The sequence below is a fragment of the Cherax quadricarinatus genome, unplaced genomic scaffold (assembly GCF_038502225.1).
Source record: "Cherax quadricarinatus isolate ZL_2023a unplaced genomic scaffold, ASM3850222v1 Contig4728, whole genome shotgun sequence".
NCBI classification, from domain to species: Eukaryota; Metazoa; Arthropoda; class Malacostraca; order Decapoda; family Parastacidae; genus Cherax; species Cherax quadricarinatus.
Window position 1 is genome coordinate 2612 of NW_027199754.1, and position 17495 is coordinate 20106.

Genomic DNA, 17495 nt, shown 5'->3' on the forward strand with positions numbered 1-17495 from the left:
GACGAGTAACGTTTTGTTTGGTCTCTGGTTATGTGGCCCATTCTGTACTGTTCTTCGTATAGGTGCTTTGTATTTATGGATTTGATGATACTGGGTGTTAGCCAGGGACTGTTCAGTCTCTTTGCAGTCATCTGTTTAGTTTTTTTTAGGGCAGTGCTTGTTATAGAGGTATTGGGTCTTTTTTAGAAAATTATTAATACATTCGTCAATATCTGTATAGATTTCTAGCTCAGTGTGCCAGTCAATGTTTGTCACTGCTATGAAGTTATTAATAGCTGCCTCATTGTGAAGTCTGAAAGTGACTTTAGTAGTGTCCAGGGGTAATTTGCCAAGGTTTGTTATGAGGAAGGTAGGGTAATGGTCTGGTATTATCTGTGATTATGCCTGATCTTAAGGGGGATATGGTGTTGGTCCAGATGTGGTCTAGTAGGGAAACGATAGTCTCTAACTCTTGTAAGTTTTGTTACTGTTGGTAGCAACATGCAGTTACTCATAGTGTTTGTGAATTCAGTAACATGTGGGTCTTGGTCTTGTAGGAGATTTATACTGAAGTCACCTGAGAGTACTAAGTGATCTTTGTTCATGTGTGCATCAGTCATCATACTTCCTAGGTTTTCACTAAAACAGCTAATGTTTGACTGGTACTCCGTAGATGTTTATCACCGAGAGGTTTTTGTAGGTATTTGGATTTGAATTTAGCTATTATATATTCCCCATGTTCATCCCTTGTGCAAGTATTAGTGATACATTCTAGTTGGTCTGAGTAGTATATAGCTGTGCCACCCCCTGCCTATATATGTCTTTCTACCTCTATGTTAGAAGTGATCAAGGTCCCAGGACCGAAACGTTTTCTGATAAATGTCATAGTTTGCTTACAAGTCTTTCTAAACCAACTTGTCGGTATTTATTACCAAGGTTTATACCACTGTTCTATGTATGTAGTAGGCACATGAATAAGTGTGGATGTTCTTTATGGTGAGCAAATTTAGACTTATGAATAGAGGTGGAGTATGCTGTCACAAGTGGGAATTTGTTATTCTGATTGCAGCCTTTTGCTGGGTTATTAGAGGCCTTAGGCGATTTGATGTTGATCCCCATGCACAAATTCCATATGCAAGATGGGGGTAGATGAGTGGATGATACAGTGCAAGGAGAGCTGATTGTGGAACATAGTACTGTATCTTTGATAGTATGCCTACTGTCTTAGAGATTTTTTTGAAAATTTGTTGTGTGTCTGGAAATTGAGGCTACTGTCTAGGTGGATTCCTAGGAATTTTCCCTCTGAGTCTTGCGAGTCTAGGAACTAGAATGCCCGTGGGGAGAATCCCAAAGGCAGAAAACAGGAAAGGGAGGAGGAAAGGGGTGAAGGGGGGGATCAGGGGATAATTAGGTTCAGCCTGAAGACCAAAAGGTCTAATTCTTCAGTCTAATAGCCTCTTTACTGCAACAAGGAGCCCCCTTAGAGGGACAGTAGTAGATAATGAGGTAGAAACATCAAACAAGGACTGAAAAAAGTTAGAGGTGACTGTGGAAGTAGGTACTATAGAGGTTTGAGGCTGCACTCCAGAACTCTGAATGGCAGATCAGCATATCCTTAATCTATCCAGATTCCACAGCAATCACCACCACCAAGGGCCCCAACAGAATAGGATGGACAATGATTCCTTTTCAACTTAGAAGCTATAATTTCCAAGGAAAAATACCCAGATTCCAAATGTAGGAAAGGGAGGGGTGGGAAAAGGTGGTATGGGGAAGATGGGGCTAGGAAGGGGAAGAGTGGGTAGCAATTAGATTTGGTCCAACTTAGTAGACAAAGTCCAGTTCCTTAGATAAGGAGCCTCTTCATGTCAAGGAACCTCAAAGTTTTAACAGTAATAATGGTGAATATCCTTATTTTAATATGTATGCAGCTACTGCTACAAAATTATCACACTACTATTTAGGGAAAAGCAATAAACCCAGAGTCGTACAGCACCTGGGAAAATACAAGGCAATCAGGTTCAGTTTATCATCATCAAGGAACCCTCCTTGTAGTAGTTTCATTTACTGAACAGCAGGAAAAAGATGAAGCACTACATAATTAGCCAATTGTTACTACACTCAAAAGGAATTATCAGAAAAATACGAAGAGCCTAGGCCATTTTATTAAAAAAAAAATTATCTCCAAGAATTATGATTTTACCATACTTTTAATGAATTTCTGCACCTTTACCCCTCAAGGAAGGTTCCTTGATGTTGGTGAGGGGCTCTTGATTTAGGGAACTGGATCTGTGCTCCAGTTCCCCGAATTAAGCCTGAATGCCTTCCACATCCCCCCCCAGGCGCTGTATAATCCTCCGGGTTTAGCGCTTCCCCTTAATAATAATAATCTGCACCTTTACGACATATTTCAGGAAGGTATTCAGATCCCTAACATTATTAATGACTTTCTCTACATTACTTTAAAATGAAATGTACAATAATTCACTGCTAATATGAATACTCCATATCTACATATACACATTATTTATGAAATGTTTCTCTTCAAATTCCTTTATCACACCCGAGTTCATTGCTATACTTGACCCTTTACCGGGCAGGACCGAGTATAGTCGGTCCTCATAACGTGGTTTTTTGCACACGTCCTCCGACTCCCCCAGCGCATCTAAGTTCCCGTTCTCTATTTCTGACCAATCACAGACCTTCCCTAAGTCGCCCCAGCTGAGCGGTGATGGCGGCTGCTCGCTTCCCATTGGTCGAGAGAGCAGAATGTAAACACTTCTACCTTGCTGGCGCCAAAACTCATGTTTCTCGGTTGAGTGCTCCTTGCATACTGAAGCATTTCACCCTATACAATGTTGGTAAGTACTGATTTGTGTGTCTAGTGTGTAAATGAATAGTTTAGCCATTTTGATATATATATGAAGGCGTTGTGAAGCATATTACGAGTGCACCATGCAAATGAAAAAAGTGCAACAAAATAGGACCAAGTACAGTCGTTCCTGCCCTTTTAGGTGCAGTTTTCAAGTTTCGGTATATAAATATTTCCATAGAACTTGGTAGTGTATATATGAATTCAGTAATGGTCTGGGTGTGTACAGAACATTTTTATTGTCCTTCCAGATCAATAAGAAATTGTTCTACGGTGAGTCCTCCAAGGATAAGTCGAAATTTGTTTGTATTTGGGATGATAGTGACTCAAATCACGACCCAGATGACCTGGAAGTGGTGGAAACTGATGATGAATACTTGCCACAAGATGGAGAGGTGCCAACAGATGAGGAGGAAGCTATGCCACCATCCAAAAAGAAGAAATTGAACAAGAAGAAGATACTTGCTTACATGCAAGTATTGCAGCAGCAAGAATAATCATGTCACATCCTCATTTTCCTGTGCCACATGCAAAGTAAACTATCCATCAAGATGGATAGAAATTGTTTCATAAAGCTTCATTGCAGGAATTAGTGATGTAAAAGGATTGTTCTTTCTCAGGGAACTCAGGAATATTTCATTTGTAAGTTGTATCCCATTGCAATGTGTCATTGTTGATAAGTAGTTCCTATTTCTATTTTTTAACTGCTTACAAATTGTTCAGAAACCAGTTCCATTTATGTTTTTTATATTGTCTACTTGTATAATAAATTTAAAAAATATTAGTTTTTTTTTTTTACAATTGCAACCTTGCAACATTCTAAATTGTTATACCCCAAACGGGCAGGACCGAATATATTCGGTCTTCGAATATCTGCAATTGCCCGAGATGTTACTTTCACAACTCCGTTTGGATGGTCTCAGTGACCTTACATCGAGTGGCTATCTCCTCATACGAAATTACTTTCAAAATCCGCATTTTAGTCTGCCTTGCCCTCTGAAGGGTTAAAAGAGTTTGCCAATTTCATAAATCAACAAATGTAACCCAGGCAATGCATTAATACCTCCCATTAAGACTGACACCAGGTTTGAAACTTAAAAGTGCTCATTTAAAAATTATCCTAGTTAAAAAAATAATTTCTACAACAAAAATCCTTATATGGATTAGTAAAATTTCTTAAGAATGTTCACAGGAAAATACTTTACATAAAAATTAATATTGGATTTTACAAATAGGAAAAAATTAAAATAACTCAGATTTTTTCAGAAAATAAAAGAATGAATGTTAAATATTTTTTGTTTTGTATACCAGCCTAAATTCAGAATTTAAATTAAGAATATAATCCAGTAATTCTGACTTCCGACTTGTTGAGAAAAAAAAAAAAAAATGGAAATTTCTTTAATTCAGGCCCCAGAAAATATATTAGTATGACCGAATCAAGAAATCCACATGTCTATCTTATTTAATAAATATTTTAGTTTACTTTTTGCAAAGCTTTGAAATGTACACATAAGGGGGATTACCAACAGACCCCTGGCAGTCTTCAAGCTGGCACTGGACAAGCACCTAAAGTCAGTTCCTGATCAGCCGGGCTGTGGCTCGTACGTTAGTTTGCGTGCAGCCAGCAGCAACAGCCTGGTTGATCAGGCGCTGATCCACCAGGAGGCCTGGTCACAGACCGGGCCGCGGGGGCGTTGACCCCCGGAACTCTCTCCAGGTAAACTCCAGGTATATCCAAATTCCTCAATAAATTTATGGGGAATTACACTCCTACAAGGCATTCCACATCTAAAAACTACAAATGTCCATCTATTGGGCACATTTTCAAATAAATCATACATGTAGTTAGTTTTTAATTAAAGGTTATTCATCACAGCAAATACAAAAATGTGCACAGCAAAATATTGAAGTTTTAAATTATTCAAGCAATCTTTCTTTAATAAAAGCAATGACTACCTAAAATCAGCATATTCTTAGTACGTACGTACATCTGTAGGGCTCACTGTGCCTTTCCTACAAAATTTATTGCTTTTGGAGTGTACAACCAAATAAGAAAATATAAATATTACAATATAATGAAGTAATTTCTTACATAACATTACATTAAACCTCAAAATAATAACTGCACATCAGTTTTTTTTACACATTTAAATTTTATGAGAAATCATCCGAATCTTTATAGATCTCGGAAATAGCCGTTAATGCCTTATTTTTACATCTGCGACTCAATGGAGCTCTTGTGGGGCCAGAGTTTCCATAAGAATTTTCTAGAAAACTTTCGTCACTTATGCTCTTTTTATTCTCATCTACATTTTTTGTTCTACATATTTTAGCCTTTTTATCTTTGTCTTGTGCGGTACCTGCTCTTGAATTTAAACTGTCATGAGGTACATTTTCCTTTTCCAAGCTTTTAATTTGTTTATTTCTTCCACTTGTGGATGCCTGTGTTCTACGTGCCCTTTGTTTATTGTTGATTTTTTCATCTGTATCTGGATCATGATTAGTAGAGATGATCTCTTGAACTACTTTCTTCTCTGATATGGAGGATTTGTTCCTGCATAACCCTATTTTATTTTCCCTCTCTCTTATATTTTTTGTTTTAGTCATTTTATTTGTTGGAGGAGAAGAATCATTTAAAACTGAATCTGTATTTGATTTGTCATTTGGTTGAAGTGATAATGCTTGGAACTGCGAGTCAATTTCATTTGGTGGTCGAGTACTTGAACATTCAGGCAATTGTTCCGAGTCAACATGCTTCTTTTTTTGTTTAATGCTCAACGTGCTAGAACTTTCAGCAAATTGAGTTTTTGAATACTCTCTTCCAGTTGCTTGTGGTCTTACTGTTTCACATGAATGCAAATTTAATGATTGAAGATCTGCACAAACTTCATCATCTAGAATGGAACTGGGAGTAGTTATTAACTGTTTAGAAGCAGCTTTTCTCTTTTTCATGTCTTTATTTGACATAGTAATCTGTTCAGCAGGGTTTATTATATTTTGCACCTTAACTGTGCTAATCTGACTTAACGATTTTTTGTCTCCAGTCTCCTCTGCATATTTACTTTCCTCACCTTGATCTGGACTTTCTGTTCCTATATTTAATGGTGCCATTATTGAAGATATTTTATGGTTACTGTCAATAACAGGTACAGGCATACTTTCATCAGAGTGAATTTTCTTGTGAGTATCTACTTCTTTTCTGCCATTTTTTCCTTTTTCATCAAAAGAATTTAAGCCGTCGTCAGGGTCGCTAACATCCAATTCTGACAGATAATTTTTCCCTGCTACAGCTTTTGGCTTACTTTCCTTAGTGTCAAAGATCCTACCCCATTCTTCCTCCACAGTAGAGGCTGTGTTGGTAAAGCATACGTTTTTAGTATGTTTTGCTGTAATGCTTCTAGCTGAAATTGGTTTTTTAAAGTTTTCATTGAGATCAATAATTTTGGCTAATGATCTCTCACAACTTTCAGATTCATTATCATTTGTATATTTATTTGAATCTTTGTTTAACAGTATATCTTTTGTAGAGTCTTTTTTAGTTTTTCTTGTTGGTCTTGTCTTAAATTTTGGTGAATGATAGCTTATGTCTGTATGCTCAGGACTCTTAGTGACATCTTGTTTACATGATCTTTTACTTCTTTTACTGCCATTATGCTGTTTTGTCTTATTTTCTGAAGATTTAAGTTTTCTAGAATTATTTTCATTTTCTTTAGAGTCAGCATGAATATTTCTGGTTATTTTTAAACCTTCATCTTTGTTATCCTTCAAGAATACTTCATCTCTAATCAGCTTTGGTTTGTCTTTCCTCAGAATTTGCTGGTTATCTTTCTTGTTAACAGGTCTGTCATTTTCCATAATTTTCTTCTCATTAAGAACTTCATCTTTCTTTACTAAGTAAGTTTCATCCAAGAGACTTGCTGGCTCATCTTGTGAATTTCGTGTGTTCTTCCTCAAGCTATTACTTGATTTTATTTTTCCTTCCTTCCGAAGTGTACCCAGTCTTTTTTTAATACATTTCAAATCCTCTTCATCTCTTGTGGCATTTTCTGAGGTACCTTCCATACCCAACGAGGAAATTTTAGTTTCTTTAACATTTTTAGCTATTCTCTTTCCTTTTTTTATAGGGAAAATATCAAAGGAGTCATTAAATTCCACTTCCTTAACTGAATTAGCAGTAGCTACTAGAGTAGAATCCTTATCCATAATCAAGGAATCTTCTCTGACCTGTGAATCTTTCATGTTATGTTCTCTCTTCTTAATTTTAGATTGCAGTTGAAAAATACCAAGATTCTTATCACAGTTAACCTCAGTATCTTTCCAACTTTGCAATATTTCACTCAGAGTGGCTTCTGAAGTTTCACTTTGAGTGAAAGTTTCATTTTTATTTGCAGCATTATGTGGAGAAACAGGACTTTGTGCAGAATGAATTACTCGAGATTCATCATTTTCTGTCTCATATTCGTCTAATCCTAATGATAATTTTGGAAAACTGTGCTCCAGAGAATCACAAAGTACCTGTGCCACAAATGGCTGTACTGATGTATTATCACTAGGGATGTCCAAATATGAATGGGTACATTCATCTTGCGCATGATGGTCAGTACCATGTGTCTTGCTCAACAGTTTCTTTGGCATACCTGAACAAGTTTTATCATCATCACTGAAGCCAACTGGTGGTGTAAGAAGACAGGCTCCATATGGACTACTTTCATGACTTAAGTAGCTTGCATCAACATTTTCTTTGAGTTCTGATTGATCTTCATTCAGTGAAACTGATAATTTTTCAGCAGCTTCATTTCCTTTATCTTTTGACATGGTGTATTTTAAAAGATCAGAGATCACTGAATTATCATTTTTCCCTGTTGATCCATCTCTCTGTGTTATTGCAATCATTTTGTTTTTAGGTTCAGGAAGTTCAAAGGGAGAGCTTTCATTTAAGGAATAATTAACAAGTTTCTTGGTTGCTTCTAAAGATTTAGAATAGCAAACAAACTCTGATGAAATCTGTGATACAGACTGCACACAAGATACAGTGGGGGATTCCAAGACTGAGAAGGTTCTATCTTGTTGAAATTCATTTTCTACCTTAACTGTTTCATTGCTAAAATCACTTGAATTTCCAAGGCCCACATAAAATTCTGAGGTGACATTAGATGTTTGCATCTTGTCATATTCTGCAGAAATTTTAAAATTACAAGTTTCAACAGCTGGGGAAGAGAGAGAAAAAGTTTCATTTAAAAGTTTGAGGATTTTAGCTTCAGGTAAATCATTCTGAAGAGTCGAGGAAGCAACAGGTATCTGCTCAACAACTTCAGCATTTAACCGATCATTTTGAAAATCTGGATATTGTGATGCTTCTATTTTGGAACATTCTTCTTTTGAATGATATTTTTGTCTTGACATTTCAGTGCTGCATGATGAAAGTGATAGCACTTCTCTAGAAATTAATGGGACTGCATGGTTTGTTTCATTTCCTAAAGCCTCTTCTTTCAGCTCACTTCCATTACTGTTTTCTGTAAGATTATTATTTGTTGGTAGCACTAATGCATTATGGCAGACGAAAGAATTGCTTTCCAAGTCTTCACTTGAATGCAATTCCTCCTGCAAATGTGGAGTCCTTGGTATCTGCTTTCCAGTGGGAATGTAATTTGCTTCTCTTTGGTCTAAAAGATTTTTTATGTCATGATTTGACGATTCTTCAGAGTCTGTAACCTCACTAATATTTTCAACATTAAAGGTGGAATTTCCACTTGCTTTGTCAACAGATAAAACTTGTAGCTCCTCTTCTGTTTCCACTGATGTTTTTACTGGTGTCCTTGGCAGCTGACGTCCTAGAAAACAAAATTGGCAAAAAGTAAGTAATTAAAGTTATTAAATTCATATAATAATTTAACCCCTTGACTGTCGCAACCCCAAATACTGAGGTGTCTTCTGGTGTCGAAAAATTTAAAAAAAAAAAAAAAAATAATGAAATGATAGAGAATCTTTTCCTGATTGTAATGACACCAAAAGAACGAAATTTGATGGAAAACCGACGGAATTACGCTCTTGCGAAGTTAGCAACTTTGGTGATATTTACGAATCGGCGATTTCGCCCACTTTGAGCCCTATTTTCGGCTAATTCCATTGTTCCAGTCTACGAAACTTGGCTATTTCTTTAGAACTACATTTTTTCTATTGACTGAGTACAAGAAACTACCCATTTATTGATTTCAACTACCCAATAACATGGTCAGAAATTTGCAATTTGGCCAATTTCACGAAAATTAAAAAATATGACATTTTCAAAATAAGGCCCAGAATGAACAATGCAGACATTCCTGGCTCTAAAATAACATTTTCTTTGTTCATCAGTCATGTCTCCAGGCCCCTCTGATATTACTCTTGTTTTCTATTTTGAATTTTTATTCATACAAAAAATAAATGATTTACTGTCATGCAGTCTACTGAAATATTGTAATAACTTTATAAATAATGTCAATCCATTCATGACTGCATATTAGAATGGCTACTTGGACATTTATTGGAAAATGACATTTGTTTACTTTTGAACATCGGCAAAAATCAAACATTCCCCCTACTTTGAGCTCCATTTCGAGGTTCTTTTCATAGTAAAACCAATCAAAATCACCTCTATTTCTATACGTTTTCCATTCTATCAAATGAGACCAAGAAAACGAAAATACAAGCATAAATAGTATACGAAAATAGACCATAAAGTAAAAAAAAAAAATCGGTCGGAGTTTTTTTTTTTATTATTATGCACTGCGTGCTGCAGAATTTTTTTTTATATGGTGCACACTGACCACACAGACCCATTCTCTCACATGTGGTCCTACCACCTTTCTCCTGCTGGATTTGAAGTTGCCAAAATTTGAGTATATATACGTCAAACACGGTGACTCGTAAGACGTATATATACAACCAAAACAGTCAAAGGGTTAAATTTTGATGAAGCATTCAGAATTATCAGTATTGGTGTTAGGATAAATAGAATATTATGAACAGCACATCATCTTGAGTGATTAAATGTGAGGAAAATTGAAGTGAATTTGAGGGGGGAGGGGAAGAATGAACAGATATGGCAAATGAATTGTGGCAAACTCATGAAAGCTGCAAGAGAAGTAGCAAAGAGAACTGAATAGAAGCCTGTTGGGAAGGAAGGAAAGTAATGATCAACATTTTATTTCTTTCAGGTACCATGTACAATTGCTACTTACATCTAACCTGCACACATGCATATACTATGTGCACAGAATAGTCAAACATGTATTTTTTTTTTTTATTATCACACCGGCCGATTCCCACCAAGGCAGGGTGGCCCGAAAAAGAAAAACTTTCACCATCATTCACTCCATCACTGTCTTGCCAGAAGGGTGCTTTACACTACAGTTTTTAAACTGCAACATTAACACCCCTCCTTCAGAGTGCAGGCACTGTACTTCCCATCTCCAGGACTCAAGTCCGGCCTGCCGGTTTCCCTGAATCCCTTCATAAATGTTACTTTGCTCACACTCCAACAGCACGTCAAGTATTAAAAACCATTTGTCTCCATTCACTCCTATCAAACACGCTCAAGCATGCCTGCTGGAAGTCCAAGCCCCTCGCACACAAAACCTCCTTTACCCCCTCCCTCCAACCCTTCCTAGGCCGACCCCTACCCCGCCTTCCTTCCACTACAGACTGATACACTCTTGAAGTCATTCTGTTTCGCTCCATTCTCTCTACATGTCCGAACCACCTCAACAACCCTTCCTCAGCCCTCTGGACAACAGTTTTGGTAATCCCGCACCTCCTCCTAACTTCCAAACTACGAATTCTCTGCATTATATTCACACCACACATTGCCCTCAGACATGACATCTCCACTGCCTCCAGCCTTCTCCTCGCTGCAACATTCATCACCCACGCTTCACACCCATATAAGAGCGTTGGTAAAACTATACTCTCATACATTCCCCTCTTTGCCTCCAAGGACAAAGTTCTTTGTCTCCACAGACTCCTAAGTGCACCACTCACTCTTTTTCCCTCATCAATTCTATGATTCACCTCATCTTTCATAGACCCATCCGCTGACACGTCCACTCCCAAATATCTGAATACGTTCACCTCCTCCATACTCTCTCCCTCCAATCTGATATTCAATCTTTCATCACCTAATCTTTTTGTTATCCTCATAACCTTACTCTTTCCTGTATTCACCTTTAATTTTCTTCTTTTGCACACCCTACCAAATTCATCCACCAATCTCTGCAACTTCTCTTCAGAATCTCCCAAGAGCACAGTGTCATCAGCAAAGAGCAGCTGTGACAACTCCCACTTTGTGTGTGATTCTTTATCTTTTAACTCCACGCCTCTTGCCAAGACCCTCGCATTTACTTCTCTTACAACCCCATCTATAAATATATTAAACAACCACGGTGACATCACACATCCTTGTCTAAGGCCTACTTTTACTGGGAAAAAATTTCCCTCTTTCCTACATACTCTAACTTGAGCCTCACTATCCTCGTAAAAACTCTTCACTGCTTTCAGTAACCTACCTCCTACACCATACACTTGCAACATCTGCCACATTGCCCCCCTATCCACCCTGTCATACGCCTTTTCCAAATCCATAAATGCCACAAAGACCTCTTTAGCCTTATCTAAATACTGTTCACTTATATGTTTCACTGTAAACACCTGGTCCACACACCCCCTACCTTTCCTAAAGCCTCCTTGTTCATCTGCTATCCTATTCTCCGTCTTACTCTTAATTCTTTCAATTATAACTCTACCATACACTTTACCAGGTACACTCAACAGACTTATCCCCCTATAATTTTTGCACTCTCTTTTATCCCCTTTGCCTTTATACAAAGGAACTATGCATGCTCTCTGCCAATCCCTAGGTACCTTACCCTCTTCCATACATTTATTAAACAATTGCACCAACCACTCCAAAACTATATCCCCACCTGCTTTTAACATTTCTATCTTTATCCCATCAATCCCGGCTGCTTTACCCCCTTTCATTTTACCTACTGCCTCACGAACTTCCCCCACACTCACAACTGGCTCTTCCTCACTCCTACAAGATGTTATTCCTCCTTGCCCTATACACGAAATCACAGCTTCCCTATCTTCATCAACATTTAACAATTCCTCAAAATATTCCTTCCATCTTCCCAATACCTCTAACTCTCCATTTAATAACTCTCCTCTCCTATTTTTAACTGACAAATCCATTTGTTCTCTAGGCTTTCTTAACTTGTTAATCTCACTCCAAAACTTTTTCTTATTTTCAACAAAATTTGTTGATAACATCTCACCCACTCTCTCATTTGCTCTCTTTTTACATTGCTTCACCACTCTCTTAACCTCTCTCTTTTTCTCCATATACTCTTCCCTCCTTGCATCACTTCTACTTTGTAAAAACTTCTCATATGCTAACTTTTTCTCCCTTACATGTATATAGCCAGAAATACACACATCTTGCAAGGTCAGTAACATATGCTAGAATATGAATAAAGAATCTTTCAGAATTGCACATACAACACAAGTTAGACATTTGACAGTACTAGACTCCAGCATGGAACCCATACCTGATCAAGCACTGTTAAAGAAAGTCCAAAGGTTCACAACCATGCTAGTACCAGAACTAAGAGAAATACAGTGAGGAGATATTGAAGGAAATTAACCTAACTATCTTGGCTTAGAGAGAAGGCAAGACATGATTATGACAAAATCTTGAGAGATACTGATAGGGCAGATAAAAGATAGACTTTATTAAGACCAGGATCAAAGAGACAAGGGTGGAAACCAAAGATGTAGAAGAGCCATAGTGATACAAGTATTAGTTTCAGGGTGACTGAATATTAGAATGACATGGATAAGATAGTACAGGCACACTCAATCCAGATTCCTCCCATGTTATACCTAATTCAACCAGGAATTTGCTACATGAAATAAAAATTTACTTTTATGTGACTGGAAGGGAGTAGTTGCTGTGCAATAATTTGTTTTACTGAAGGAATTCATACTCTTAGAATGCTCTTTTTATATTGGTATAAAGTGCTTGCATTTTTTGGTAGAGTGGTAAAAAACTGTAGATATACGAACTTTTGTTAAGGGTGAATTATAAGCAATTTTATTTTTAGTTTAGTACCAAAAATATTTATACTTTATGTTCATTTTATGCATATGTAAAGAGGGGCGAGGAAGAGCCAGATGCAAGTGGGGTAATGCAAAAGGCAGTCATTAGAACGAAAGGGGTAAAGCAGCTAGGATAGATGGAAGCAAGACAGAAATGTTAAGCAGAGAATGTGCACGCATCTTTGCATATGGGAAAAAGGGATACGAGATTAAGAATTATAGAGTAATAAGCCTGTTGAGCAAAGTGTATGGACGTACAGTAGGGCCCCACTTATACAGAAGGTTAGGTTCCAAGCTTCTGCCAGAAAGCAGACATCGCTGGAAAGCAGAACGCCATTTTTTCACTTATAAATACATATAAATGCCAGACAACAAATTTACACTATATTAAGTTAGTAATAGAACTAGGCATTAAAAAAACAGCACACAGTACATTCATTACTTACCTCAAAATATGTCGTCTTTACCTTTTCCGGGTCGAGACCACCAATCCTGAATTCACTCTCAAGGTCGAAAAATTAAAAATTAAAAAAACTTATGAAATGACAGAATCTTTCCCCAATGGTAATGACACCAAAAGTATGAAATTTGATGGAAAAACTTGCAAATTTATGCTCTTGTGAAGTTAGCAGTCTCGACAATATTTACACATCTGCAATTTTGTCCACTTTGAGCCTTATTTTCAGTCAATTCCAATGTTACAATAGCTATTTCACTAGAACTCCATTTCTTCTATGAAAAGAGCACAAGAAACCACCCATTTACCAATTTCAACTACCCAATGAAGTGGTCAAAAATTGGCAATTTGGACAATTTCACACAAATTTCAAAATAAGGTCTAGAATAAACAAGACATTCCTTGCATTAAAATAACAATGTTTATTAGTCACGTCTCCAGGTCCCTCTTATATTACCCTTGCTTTCCAAAAAAAAAGTTATGCAGACTACTGACTACTGCATTCTTGTAAAAATGGTATAAATATCAGCGCACCTGTGAAAGAATATCACACTCACCAGTCGACGTCCATTGGACGCATGGTATGATTTGTTTACTCAAACATTGGCAAAAATTGAACATTTCCATTATTTTGAGCTCAATTTCAAGATACTTTTCATTATGAATCCAATCAAAATCATCTCCATTTCTGTAATGTATCTTCCATTCTATCAAATGAGACCAAGAAAACAAGAATACAACCATAAATACCATATGAAAATACACTGCAAAGCTGCCGTTTTAAACCAAAAACATGGTCGGAGTTTCTTTTCTCTCGTTAAGCACTGCATGCTGCAGGATTTTTTTTATACTGTGCACACTGATCATGCAGACCCATTCTTTAATATGTAAGCCTACTAGCTTTCTTCCATTCGATTTCAAGGCGCTAGAATTTATGCGTACAAGAATGGCAGTGACCCTGAAAGGGTTAACGTAGGGCAAGAAGACAGGTGTAGGTAGCCGGTAAGTAGCCTGGGTTACATAGCTATATGATATTTAACCCTTTCAGGGTCCCCAGGCCCTCTCCGAGACTTGTTCTCAGGGACCCTAAATTAAAAAAAAAAAAAAAAATTCTTATGGAAAGAGAATCTTTTCCCGATCATAATGACACCAAAAGTATGAAATTTGATGGAAAACTTACGGAATTAAGCTCTCGCGAAGTTAATGGCCTCGATGATGTTTACGCATCGGCGATTTTGCCCACTTTGAGCCCTATTTTCGGCCAATTCCAGTGTATTAGTCGACAAAAATCATAACTATTTCGCTAGAACTCCAATTTTTCTATAGAATGAGTACAAGAAACCATCCATTTACTGATTTCAACAATCCAATAAGTGGTCAGAATTTAGCAATTTTGCCAATTTCACACAAATTTCAAGAGATGCCAATTTCCAAATAGGGTCCAGAATAAACAAGAAAGACATTCCTGGCAATAAAATAAGTTCTCTGTTCGTTAGTCACATCCCCAGGGCCCTCTTATATTTCTTTGCCTTTCCACTTTAAATTTTCATTCTTACAAAAAATGGAAGATTTACTGTTATACAGACTACTGCATTAGTGTATTATTATTATAATCAAAAAAGAAGCGCTAAGCCACAAGGGCTATACAGCGCTGCAGGGTAGGGAAGGAAGCAAGGGAATTGGATGGCAGAAGGGAGGGGGGATGATCAGCAGGTTACAGAAAACAGCGGGGCAGGGGATAGTACGGGGGTAGAGGGTAGCAAGAGATTGAAGTAGAAAGGGCTGAAAGTATCAGAATTTGTGAAGTAAGTCAGTCGTTGTCAAAAAGTCAATGAGAGAGTCCGGATGAAAGGTGGGTCCATCAGCGAGAAGGGAAGGTAAAGAGAGAGCAGTGGGGCGAAGACGACGACAGAGGTAAATTCTGTGTGCTCGTTGATAAAGTGGGCAGTCCAACAGAATGTGGCTGACTGATAATGGAGCTTGGCAATTCTCACAGAGAGGAGCAAGACGCCTCTCCATGAGATATCCATGAGTAAGACGAGTATGGCCAATGCGAAGATGGGAGAGAGTAGTCTCCCAACCTCGACACTTGTGATAAGAAGACGGCCAGTAACCTATACTCGGTTTAATAGACTGAAGTTTGTTGCCGAGCATAGTAGACCAACGTTGTTGCCAACGGGTGTGAAGGTGGGAAGATATTACAGCAAAATAGTCCGTACATGGAATACCTCTATAAGAAACTGGTAGGTCATGTACTGCTGACCGCGCAGCAGTGTCTGCCTGTTCATTGCCCTGTACGTCAACATGACCAGGGACCCAACAAAAAACAATATCTTTATGCTTGGTAAAGATGCGGCGTAGCCAAAGTTGGATACGGAGGACTAAGGGGTGAGGTGTATCAAATTTTTGTATAGCCTGTAAAGCACTAAGGGAGTCTGAGACAACCACAAATGATGACACAGGCATAGATGCAATACGGATAAGTGCTGTAAGGATGGCATATAATTCAGCAGTAAAAATACTAGCCGAAGATAGTAAATGCCCTTGTACGACGCTGTCCGGAAACACTGCTGCGAATTCTACGCCGTCAGAAGACTTAGAGCCATCTGTGTACACAGCAATGGCATGAGAATGAGAGTGAAAGTGGTCAAGAAAAAGAGCGGGAAGCAACCGTAGACAGTTGGGCTTTCGAGCAAGGGAGGGAGACAGAACAGACTCGAACAGCTGGAACTTCCCAGGGGGGTAGGGAAAAGTGAGATGCTACATGTACATAGAAAGGTGGTAGTTGAAGAGAAGACAAGAGCGAATGAAGGCGAAGAGAGAAGGGACGGAGTAAGCAGGGGCGGCGAACAAATAAAGAATGTCTACTAATATCAGTGACCATTCTATAAATGGAAGGATTGCGGAGATCATGAGAGCGTACATAGTAGCGCAGGCAATGGGCATCACGGCGATCGGATAAGGATGGAACCTTCGCTTCTGCATAGAGGCTTTCGACAGGGGAAGAGCGAAAAGCACCAAGGCATAAACGTAATCCTTGGTGATGAATGGGGTTAAGGCTAGAGAGAGTAGCAGGAGATGCCGCTGAATAGATCTGGTCACCATAATCAAGTTTCGATAAAATAAGGGTGGAATGTAGGTGAAGGAGGGTTCGACGATCAGCTCCCCACGAAAGATGAGCAAGGGTTTTAAGAAGGTTCAGCCGGCTGTGACAAGTTGCCTTCAGAGAGGTAATGTGAGGTTTCCAGGATAACCTACGATCAAAGAGGAGGCCCAGAAACTTGACTGTATCACGTTCAGGGATACGGGAGCCATAGAGGTACAAAGGATGATCGGAGATGACAGAGCGTCTAGTGAAAGTGATTTGGTGGGTTTTAGTGCTGGAAAATTTAAACCCATGTGTGGTGGCCCAATTGGAAACACGGTCGACTGCATGTTGGAGAGAAACTGTAAGGAGGTGACAGTCAGCGCCTGCACAGGCAATAGCGAAGTCATCAACATAGAGTGATGACCAAATATTTGATGGAAGACTAGAGGCCAAATCATTAATAGCAAGGAGAAAAAGTGTTGTGCTCAGAACACATCCCTGGGGGACACCTTCAGCTTGGATAAAGTCCGGGGAGAGCACATTATTAACCCGAACACGGAAATGCCTGTCAGTTAAAAAGTTCTTAAGGAAGGATGGTAGATTGCCTCGAAGGCCTAAGGAGTGGGCTTGGGCTAAAATATTATACTTCCAAGTTGTGTCATATGCCTTCTCAAGGTCAAAAAATATGGCAATAACTGAGTGGTTATTCGCAAAGGCATTACGAACATACGTATCCAAGCGCAGTAAGGGGTCTATGGTAGAACGTCCCTTACGAAAGCCATATTGACGAGTGGAGAGACTGTTGTGTGTCTCTAAATACCACACTAAACGTCTATTTACTAGACGTTCCATTACTTTGCAAACTGCACTGGTAAGAGCAATGGGACGATAGTGGGAGGTTTCATGTCCCGTAGTGCCTGGTTTGCGGAAAGGGAGAACAATGGCGGATTTCCACAGCTGTG

General features: G+C 38.4%; 1 protein-coding gene and 1 long non-coding RNA gene across 2 annotated transcripts; one reads left to right on the plus strand and one right to left on the minus strand.

Annotated features, from left to right (window-relative positions):
* Nucleotides 1–2701: 2701 nt before the first annotated feature.
* On the plus strand, nucleotides 2702–3272 carry LOC138852178 (uncharacterized). The gene is made up of 2 exons (XR_011391596.1): nucleotides 2702–2840; nucleotides 3103–3272. It is a non-coding gene; the product is annotated as an uncharacterized lncRNA (long non-coding RNA).
* A 1415-nt stretch (nucleotides 3273–4687) lies between these two features.
* Nucleotides 4688–8682, minus strand: LOC128691225 (uncharacterized; the record flags this gene model as incomplete). Its single annotated transcript, XM_070081869.1, has 1 exon — nucleotides 4688–8682. A coding segment is annotated over one exon (3677 nt), but the record flags the coding sequence as incomplete, so codon positions are not given.
* Nucleotides 8683–17495: the final 8813 nt, after the last annotated feature.